Here is a 10586-nt window from a genome sequence, read left to right as displayed (position 1 = left end):
CTTGCAGCATGAGTTACCGTAACCTACTTGAATGTTTAAAGTATTTTCAAAACTTGTTTGAAATGAAAAAGGGAATAGAATCTTCTATATATTAGTAAGACACTTCCCTTTTTGGGCCTAAACCACTAACCTCAGGGAATTCCCCCCCCCCCCCCCCCCCCCACTTCTGGCTTCAAGCAAAGCAGAAAACATGAACAGCTAGATTCAATATAGGTGGATCCTGTTCATTATAAGAGATTATAAAAACAATTACCTCCTGTTAAGGCCATCATTAAATTATGGTAGGATGTTACAGTACTGCCTACCCAGAAAGTTCTCGGGGAAAAAAAAATCAGTGAATATGACAGAACATACCTAGGACTGGAGAAACAGACCAAAGAAAACCTCTTTTAAAAACAGTCATTTCCTAAAGTTTAATATTTTATTTATTTGCTATTTTTTCAGGGGAAACAAAGTACTCGTCTGTTTAGTGGTATAAATTATGTCCATATCTCAGAGTTCACGATCATCTGGGTGGTAGAGTTCACTCATAAGACGATAGATGTAAGAAGGAGCATTGCCTCCAATGTTTGAAATGAAGAGAGTGATGAGTTCTGGAGGAACATAGTCAAAGACTGGACAGTAAACATTGACCTTAGACAGAATCTCTCCTGAAAGAAAAATATTCACATGACTGAGAAGAGAACAACAGAAGAGAACAGAACAATTCAGACTTCAAATAGTGGGCTGGATCTAGAGGACATTAGTTGCTCTTAGGTTCCATTGAAATCAATGTGAAAAGGTAGGCAGGATAAAATGAAGAACCCACTGATTTACGTGGGAACAAGGTGAACTTGTTTAGGGTGTTTCTAGACAGAGGACTCTTAGAACTACCAATCAGAAGCTATTGTACAGCAATTTCATCATTTTTTTTCTTTACCTAATTCATTTTTTGCAGCAAGAATAATGATGGAAGCAGCAGTGGGAAAACACAGGTTTCAAGTGGAAAACAGTAAAATCTGGACCCCCACCCACCCCCCAATCCTGTGAATAAGGCAGAGTGATAGAGCTATAAAATCAGTGTCTGGAAGCGCTCCCAGAGCCCAATCTTAACACCCAGATCCACTAGCTAGAGGAGGTTATGATGGTGTAGAGGTGTCCCTCTACTGATGGAGAAGAACTGCTGCAGCAGGAAGATGACTCCATCATGGAAGCCCCATTTGTACTGGTGGAAAGGTCAGTAGGGCAAGGGTGGCTTTGGAACTATGTCCTGCCCTGACCCCCACATGAGGCCCCTATGTTAGCCTGGTGTAAGTAGGCTACTTCAGTGGGACAGAAGGAAAATGGGAATTGACATATGAAACGCCAGTGAAAAATCACCCCTTCCCACCCTAACCGCTTGGGCTGCTGCAGTGCCTATCTAGACACTCTCCCTAACAGACCACATTACAGTGCTCGTGCTTATCTGGATCCAGCCCACACTAGGCAGTGTAAGTATCAGTAAAAGGACTGATAAATGCAGTAACAAGATGGTGGGATATAAGCCTAAGTTGCCACATGTACTCTTTAATTGAAACTTGGATCATAGAATATTTGTGTAGTGTAGTCATTAGCACATTTAACTCAAAAGAAAGCCACATGGAGATCATCACTCGGGATTTCAACTTTTAAGGATTTTGTGGCATTTATTCAGACCATTAGACTAAACTTTACATGTAGTATAACAGAAATCTCAGCCAAAGTTACCTTAGCAGTATAAAATCTTAAAGGCACAGGCTCCCTTAAAGTTGGTGGGCTAGTGGGCTAGTTTTTATTTAAAAGTATCAAACTGTTTTAAATAACAGGAGCCAAGAGGATGAAGATATAGTTTTATATACATGAGTGTCAGTTGGAGGGGAAATTAGTAGAGATATATAAATAACTTATTTTTTAAAAATCCCACCTTACCACCAAAAGTGGCACCCAAGGAAGTTTACAGTAAAATACACACAAAATGTAACAAATGAAAAGCACAGCAATAAAAAGACTGTATCCAACCAGTTAAAACCCATTCAGCAATAAATGCATGCCAAAGATATGTCTGCATGAAAAGTTATGCCTTACCAACAGTACATTTAATTGTGGTAATTGTTATAGCAACTAATTAGTATGCTACACATGTGAAAGGCAGAAACTTATTTAAATAGCTAATTAAAATCAGCTCTTTTTACCTGGCCATATAAATCAAGATTTAAAATCAAACCATCCTGGAAGTGGGTAGGAGCTGCCTTGAAAATGTAATATATTTGCATTTCTTATAAAGTGGTAATTTGGTATTATTGGAAATACAATCATGTATCATCTATATTATTACTTCTGATATATCACTGATATATCACTTCTAGTGCTAAAGTCCTTATATTCTCTGTGAAGAAAATTATTCAATGGAAAACACATTTAATACAATCTTCAGTCAGCTATTAAAATCATGCACCTTTCAAGCACAGAAATTTAGCACAAGGACCACACCCCACCAAGTTCTTCTGTTACTGTACATGCAGAAATGGATGTGTCAGAAGTGGGCATGTACAGAGTATATTTGTCTGCTGAAGAGGCAGAACAAAAGTTAAGGTAGTTTCAGGATATAAGCCACAATGAAGGACTGACTAGTATGCAGTCCTTTGCATGTTTACTAAGAGGTAAGTCACGCAAATTTGGTAGAGCTGCTATGATGTTTCTGTTCATATCATAAGGAATTTAGTAATTTAGGCTGCAATCCTGTATGTACTACTGAATCTAGTGGAACTTCTAAGTAAACATGTATAGGACTTGGTTGTCAAAGTTCCAGCATCACTAAAAGGAGCCCATAAATTAGCTTTCTCTGGAGAAACAATTAAAGAATTTTACCTTCTGTGAAAGGTAGCACTTCTTGTGGAGACACAAACTTGTGGAATGAGTCATCTTCATTAAGGAACTGGAAGAAAGAACAGCAAAGATATCATGCTACTCAAGAGACAGGGTGTGTGTGCTTACATGCACATGTTTTCAAGCCTAATTCTTTTCTTAAACAAATTAAGTTTGGATTCCAGCTTCTCAATTGTGTTCAACATTACTTTTTCTGCATGAATTGGTGTAGAATACATATAGCCCTGGTTTATGTTACATGCCTTGTAATACTTCAGTAGAGAAAGGGCTCAAATGGGAGCTAGCACCCCAGTGCAGGACTCCAAGGCTTTGACACAGTTACTTTGAAATCTGTACCTGGAATCTCTTCCTGGAATTCTGCAAATTGCTTGTACTACCAGGGTTCCATATTAGTCTATGCATTTCAACTTATCCTTCTGTTACAATACTAATTTCTCAAACATTTGAATTTGTATTTCTTTAGATCAGAGAGGTACTGTTTAAAGGGCAGTGTTCCTACCTGTGGTGTGAGTTTGAACATAGGTGCACAGACAATGAGAGGGGTGGAGTGGTGTTTGGCTGCCAGTGCCAAAGTGTAAGTTCCACTGACTGCTATTAATGCACCATTTGCCAAGATAGTTTTTGTTCCAATGATAACCTGCAAAATACAAAGAAACATTAAGAAACGGAGCATTGTAATGAATTGAGATGTGGGGGAAAGTTAGTTTCTAATTTTGTGATCATGTGACATAACTGCATATTCTTAACACAACAAAGATTGGATCTTGATTTATGATGGATCAAAAGTGCTCACAGAAGTAGACTTATGCACTTGCGCTTTCCCACAGCAACCCCTCTATCCCCGTGAAAATGTTCCACAGAATGTCAAAAGACCCTGGTAAACAGAGTCAGCTCAAGAGTCCCAATGGTTAGGTAGAGCAACTTGATTAGTGGAATTTTTTTCCTTTTAGAAAGCAAAGTCCTAGATCCAACTCATGGACTAAAACAAATTCTCCCTCTACCATGGGGACCCTCATTCATGGTGCAGCTATCAGCCCAAACTGGCTTCCTCCAAAAGTGAAACTAAACAGAATTTTTCTGTTAGATCACTCAGGTGTTCAAAATGTTGCCTCCAACTTGAAGCATTCTATGGAAGGAAAACAATGACTTCACAAGTATAACTTTATCCTCTTTCAGAGAGCAGGCTTCTAGGAACTCAAAAGTTCCTTTCAGTAGAGCCGTGTTTCCAGACATCATCCTTGTTCCATCCTCTCCATCTGATTTGGAGACTAAAACAGACTGAGAAGATATAGAATATTTTTTAACCTTCACAGTCGCAACAATACTATGATTTTAGGCATGCTTGTCCATTCCAACCACCACTTAGTTGTGCAGTTACAGAAGACAGATGCACTGCAACACCAAACATACTGTGGGTGATGGCACAAGTATCAACATTCCTCTTGAGTGCCCTCTATTTGAATCGTATCTTTTACTTCTGCTGTAAAAGTGTATAAGTTTTCTTGTAGATGACCAGTAAAATCTGAACCTGTAGGAGGGATCCAGCAATCTATGCAGGGGGCTCAGACTATGGTTAAACACTGAAGGATGGAGACAAGCCAGGGAGTGTGGGGAATAAGAGGTGAAAAGTGGCAAGTAAGAGACACAGAGGCCAAACAACAAACAATAGAGAAGAAAGCACAGCATGATGTCTAGATGGACAGAGAGGCATGGCACCACAGGCTCATACCTGAGCCATAGACTGGAAAGAGGGATCAAGTGGGGGAGCAGGTTGACCCCATGAGTGGACATAGAAAAAGAGGACTCCTGGTATACAGGAGGAATACAGAGAGAGATGACACAACAACACTGAGGAATAAGACACTAAGCTGTGAATGGTGGGGAAAAGTAAAGTGCAAGCTGAGTGAACAACTTCTGTTTTATCACTAATAAAGACTAACTCTGTAACAGTTACAGGTAAGTGTGGTTTCTCTTATGATCTAGCATTCTCCACTAGCAACCACAAGAGGACAGATCCACACAGAAGCAGAAGCTAATGCAGCAGCTCCATCATGCCTACCTTGTTGACTCGAGACATAACAGCAAATATTGCTGCATCACTCATGACAGTGGTTTCTATATTTTCTTTAGACAAACGGACAGCCATTTCATGACCCTGCAAAAAGAAGTGAAGATTTTCACAGGAAAGGCCAGGCAATAAAGCTAATGAGCTAGATTTTCTAAAACTTCAGCAGATACCTGATTCATATTATCAAGCTAGGTCATACAAACTTTCCCACTAAGTTCAACATTATTTCTATGAACAGCAGCCAGACAGTTGCCTTGACCATTTCCAACTCTTTATCCCAGGACTTGGTAGTCAGAAGTTCAAAAGTGGAAGTGTACAGCTATCACAGTATATTAATATTCTAAAGTATTTACTTAAACATTAATACTAGTTCTCATCAAAGACTTGTGGCAATGAATTCCATATAATGACTAAGTCCTTCGTGAAGAAATGCTTTTTCTGTATCTAAATGTTGCTACCTATTGTTTTCTGTAGATGCCCATTATTGTATTTTGAAAGATCAGCATTTCTAATATTTGATCTCTTCATACTAATTTATTTATTTATTTATTTATTAGAAAATTTCTATGCCACCCCATTCGCCGAAGCCTCGGGGCAGCTCACTAAACATCAATTAAAATATAATACATTAAAAATATAAAATGAATTAACAATATAAAGTAAGTCACCCTGGCCAAAGAATAAAATAAGGAAATAATATTAGCAATTAAAATGACGTTTGAATAAAAAGGTCTTTGCCTGGCGCCGAAAAACAAATAACGACGGCGCCAGGCGGACCTCTCTGGGGAGCGCATTCCGTAGACTGGGCGCCACCGCAGAGAAAGCCCTCCTCCGAGTACCTACCCTCCTAATTTCCTTCACGGAGGGTTCCCAGAGAAGGGCCTCTCCTGCCAATCTCGGGGCGGGCGGGCGTATATGGTCATAAACGCTCCTTCAGGTAGCCAGGACCCAAGCTGTTTAGGGCTTTATAGGTCATCACCAACACTTTGAATTGGGCCCGGACTTCAATGGGAAGCCAGTGAAGCTGATGGAGGACTGGAGTCATGTGAACTTAATGCCCAGTCCCCGTCAGCAACCTGGCAGCTCTGTTTTGTACCAACTGAAGTATCCAGACCGTCTTCAAGGGTAGCCTCATGTAGAGCGCGTTACAGAAGTCAAGGCGGGAAGTCACCAACGCGTGTGTCACTGTCACCAGGCAGTCATACTCCAGGTAGGGGCGCAGCTGATGGATCAGCCGAAGCTAAAGGAAAGCGCTCCTTGCCACTGCTGTCACCTGAGCTTCCAATGAAAGCTCTGGGTCGAGGAGCACTCCCAAGTTGCGAACCCTGTCCCTCAGAGGGAGTGCAACCCCATTTAGGACAAGGCCCAAGTCCCCCATCCCGAATCCCGAGCCACCCACCAACAGGACCTCTGTCTTGTCTGGATTGAGCTTCAGTTTATTGGCCCTCATCCAGCCCATTACCTCAGCCAGGCACCGGTTCAGCACAGCCACTGCCTCATCTGGATTGGTGGAAAACGAGAGGTAGAGCTGGGTATCATCAGCGTACTGATGATTCCGCAGCCCACACCTCCTGATGACCTCTCCCAGCAGTTTCATGTAGATGTTAAACAGCAAAGGGGAAAAAATGGACCCCTGCGGTACTCCATGGCATAGCTGCCATGGCGCAGAGCCTTAGTCCCCCAGCACCACCTTCTGGAATCGGTCATTGTCAGCCGGAAACTCCCCCAGGGCCTTCAGGAATCCATCCGGATCCATCCGGCTCCAGGGGCGGACCCACACAATCGGGTCCGCACCCTTACAGAGGGAGAGGCTGCTCTCGAGCACAAACCTCACCAGGATTTGATAAGCTTTATGTTACTCCTTAGTAACTTTTCAAATATTTGTTTTCATAATGAAGTTACAAAGAATTTGCCCTGTCTACCAGTGTCAACTGTTTGACACAGTAGCATGTAGAAACCACATTGGACCAGTGTCTTATTAAAAAAGTGAGCTCATGTTATCACAGATCCTGTTTATAGACACTACTGAAGATGCAAACTGTATGATTAAATTAATGCTAAGTAAGCAGTGAATGGTGAACCAATGCAGCCAAGAGAACAGACCCTTACCTGGCAAAAGGGTGCACATTCTGCCACAATGACATGGAATTTCCTTTTGCGTGCCGCCTCCTTCAAGAAGGCCTCCACTGTGTGTGAATAGCCAATAGTCATGATCACTTCATTGGAATGAATGTGCTCCAGTGCTTGCATGGCAATGTTTTCCGTAGTGCCCTCTGCAAAGAAAAAAAACAAAACATCGAGCCATGAGAGAAGAGGCCAGCTCAACACTTCTTTTCACTGAGCATTAACTAGAAAACAAATCCATTAAAGCAGGAAATGAGGCTCATTTCTCCAACTATAACATGCTCATCTCTAAGTCCTGGTAGGAGAGATTGAAAATAAAATGAGCACAGACAGAATATATCCTGTTTCCTGAGAGCATGCTAAGATTTATAATTATGATGGGGCATTATGTACATTCTATTAGTTCCTGCAGATTGCACATAGAAAATTTTTAGGTTCTGTTCCTAAAAGCTGCATCTTTGCCACTTAAGATATAATAAGCTCTGAGAATCTCTTACATTGTTCCAACTGAAGCAGAGGAGGAAAAACATTCTGCTTGTTTCCTCTCACTATTGATCTTCCTGCTAACAGGAAGTTAGCCTCATGTAGTAATATAGGGATGGAACACTTCAGTGAGACTACTGGAATTCTCCCTCTCATTTTCCCATCAGTTTTCTAGTTTTTGCAGTTAAAATCTATTATGCTGACCTCTCTTACCTAGTTCAGTCAAGAGCTCACTAATAGCTTCAATTATGTTGGCCCTGAGTGGGGGATAATAGGTGTTGAAATCCTCATCAAGACTTCCTGAGGTCAGGAGTTTGTGCAATGACTCTTGCTGGTCACTCTCTTCACTGCGCCCTCGGAGCCTGTGGAAGAAACAGTTTCAGTCCAGAAAAAATAATAGAATATATTCTTGATGGAAGATTAGGTTACATGCTGACTGGGCAGTGTGATTTTCCACTGAAAGAAAAGTTAAACTTTTGTTTTTCATTTTATGTATCTTTAAATTACCACTCAATGAGTACTCAAAGCAATCTGCAGTTAATCTATAAAATATATCAGTTTTAAACAGAACAAATCTACTAAAGCAAAATGAGAGAGAGAGGGAGAGAGAGAGATAAAATAGAGACCTCCTAACAGCAAAGAGTGCCATTAGCCTCTAAAAGTATGGCAGGACAATGTGGCTTTTAGCAGTCCTAAAAGTCCTCTTGATGCTGGTGAAGGAGGAGAGCGCAAAAGTTGGCTTGAAACTCAACATTCAGAAAACTAAGATCATGGTATTCGGTCCTCTCACTTCCTGGCAAATAAATGGAGAAGAAATGGAGGTAGTGACAGATTTTATTTTTCTGGGCTCCAAGATCACCGCAGACAGGGACTGCAGCCAAGAAATTAAGAGACGCTTGCTCCTGGGGAGGAAAGATATGGCAAATCTAGACAGCATACTAAAATGCAGAGACATCAGCCTGCCAACAAAAGTGCGTATAGTCATGGCTATGGTTTTCCCAGTTGCAATGTATGGCTGTGAAAGCTGAACCATAAGGAAGGCTGAGGCCTTTGAATTGTGGTGCTGGAGGAGACTCCTGCGAGTCTCTTGGACCACACAGCAATCAAACCGGTCAGTCCTAGAGGAGATCAACCCTGACTGCTCTTTAGAAGGCCAGATCCTAAAGATGAAACTCAAATACTTTGGTCACCTAATGAGAAGGAAGGACACCCTGGAGAAGAGCCTTATGCTGGGAACAATAGATGGCAAAAGAAGAAGGGGACGGCAGAGAATGAGGTGGCTAGATGGAGTCACTGAAGCAGTTGGTGTGAGCTTGAGTGGACTCCGGGGGATGGTGGAGGACAGGAAGGCCTGGAGGAATGTTGTCCATGGGATCGCGATGCGTCAGACATGACTTCACAACTAACAACAACAACAACAAAAGCCACTAACAATCAAACTGACTTAAGGATGGAATGAAGCTCCACAACTGGGGTGCTGCTGTACAGAAGGTCCTGTCTTGGGTCTCTACCTAACTTACCTACATGGTGGGATAGATGGCACTACCTCAGATGGTAAACAGGACTACCATGTGGCAACATTTACCACATTTACAATCTGGCAGGTTTATATGAGAGAAAATAGTCTTTCTGCTACCTTGACCCAAATTATCACTTGATTCAATTTGCATTTGTCATCTTTAAAAGTCAGATCTTATGAAATAATGTTGCCCACACCTAGTAAAACAGTGTTTGGCAAAAAAGGAAAAAAATATACTGAGCAAGTTTAACTTCAAGTCATTACCTTACCAAGTAACTGATCTATACAGAAGTGATACATGTGACATGAAGGTTTGCTAGACTACAAGGACAACTGTTACAGACACCTTGCTATAAATGTGTTTAGATGGCTACATGCTGTTTTACAACACACTCTTGTAGGTAAGGAAGGTAACTGGGGGAAATTGGGTTGGCTGGGTTCTGACTACAAAAGGGAACAATTAATATAACCAAAATTATCGTCTCAGAGATGCCAAAACAAGATATATTGCAAATTTCACCTGCCATACTCCTCACGAATTATCTTCAGCACTCGTCTCACCATGTTACCCACGGTGGTCTCAGATGGCTGGGCTGCAATCATTCTTCGACATTCCTTGCGAATCAGATTCATTAAATCTCCTGAAATTAGAGAGAGAAAGTTATGGTAACTCTCCTTCAAAGTGCACATAATATAATGGATCTATTCATCTCCAGGGACCCACCATTCATACAGGATTGTCAAGGGAGGGAGATGTGGGGGCGGGGGAGGTGAGAGCGCCAGAGAGAGGAATTATATATGCATTGTCTGTACAGATTGGTTTAAATCTCTCTATCCAAACCAAATTAACACATTTAGAAAGATCTTACACTTCATAGATGAAGCAGGGGTAAGAACATGCCTGATGCAACAGGCAACAGTGCTTCTGAGCCTTTTAAGAGTTGCATAAAATGTTAGGAGGTGCACTTTGTCATGGCTCTTCCACACAGCCCTTAGAAAGGTGGAAAGGTCCATTTACGCTCGCTAAATTCAGCTTAATAGATTAATATATGCGAAGTCTATCTCACACTGAAGCTGCTACGTAACCGATCAACATAAGATACAAAGGTTTCCATCTTTAAGCACACTCTCTTTGGGAAAAATTTAGTCGGCCTCTTCTCCTCCAGGATGTACGACTGGGGATACGAGCTTTAAATATAAGTGCAACCTGCACATGCGATGCGGACTCAGTAACTTTACTGCCTCCTCCTCCTCCTCGCTCTCACCCGCGTTGTCCCAGCGCCCATTTGCCACGATCCTCCGTAGCAGCCCCACCGTCTGTCGGGCAGCCTCCTCCGACCGCGGCCGCTTCCCGCCTCGTTTCAGGAGCGCCACGAAGTCCTCAATCTGTCCGGAAAGTTCGGATTCCCTCTTCATTGTTGCAGCCGACATCTCAGCAGTCCGAGGTGAAAGGAGGAGGAAGGGAACTATGTCACCGATGCACGAAAACAAAAGAGGCTTTGTAGCTGG

The 10586-nt window shown here is 41.9% G+C and overlaps 1 protein-coding gene across 2 annotated transcripts; it reads right to left on the bottom strand.

The window, feature by feature from the left end:
• Positions 1 to 402: 402 nt before the first annotated feature.
• On the bottom strand, positions 403 to 10573 carry EIF2B2 (eukaryotic translation initiation factor 2B subunit beta). 2 transcript variants are annotated; one of them, XM_044436083.1, is made up of 8 exons: positions 10343 to 10573; positions 9598 to 9718; positions 7772 to 7920; positions 7061 to 7224; positions 4943 to 5038; positions 3383 to 3520; positions 2866 to 2932; positions 403 to 650 (listed from the first exon to the last, which is right to left on the bottom strand). In XM_044436083.1, the coding sequence occupies exons 1-8, from the start codon at positions 10506 to 10508 to the stop codon at positions 493 to 495; spliced, it is 1059 nt and encodes a 352-aa protein (XP_044292018.1). In that variant the 5' UTR covers positions 10509 to 10573; the 3' UTR covers positions 403 to 492. The 2 variants fall into 2 exon arrangements, with proteins under 2 accessions (XP_044292018.1, XP_044292019.1); XM_044436084.1 differs by having other exon boundaries at positions 10392 to 10502.
• Between the last annotated feature and the right edge of the window lie 13 nt (positions 10574 to 10586).

The sequence above is a fragment of the Varanus komodoensis genome, unplaced genomic scaffold, assembly GCF_004798865.1.
Source record: "Varanus komodoensis strain SLA01 unplaced genomic scaffold, ASM479886v1 scaffold3, whole genome shotgun sequence".
NCBI classification, from domain to species: domain Eukaryota; kingdom Metazoa; phylum Chordata; class Lepidosauria; order Squamata; family Varanidae; genus Varanus; species Varanus komodoensis.
The sequence above is the reverse complement of the archived record's forward strand: the minus strand, read 5'-3'. Positions and strand labels throughout refer to the sequence as shown.

Bases quoted from the DNA above. Each gene is read 5' to 3' on its own strand.
- EIF2B2 (XM_044436083.1), bottom strand. From the start codon at position 10,508: ATGTCGGCTGCAACAATGAAGAGGGAATCCGAACTTTCCGGACAGATT. The intron at 7,225-7,771 runs GTAAGAGAGGTC...TTTTCTTTGCAG, and splicing joins TGAGCTCTTGACTGAACTAG to AGGGCACTACGGAAAACATT. The intron at 2,933-3,382 runs GTAGGAACACTG...TCTTTCTTCCAG, and splicing joins TGTTCAAACTCACACCACAG to TTCCTTAATGAAGATGACTC.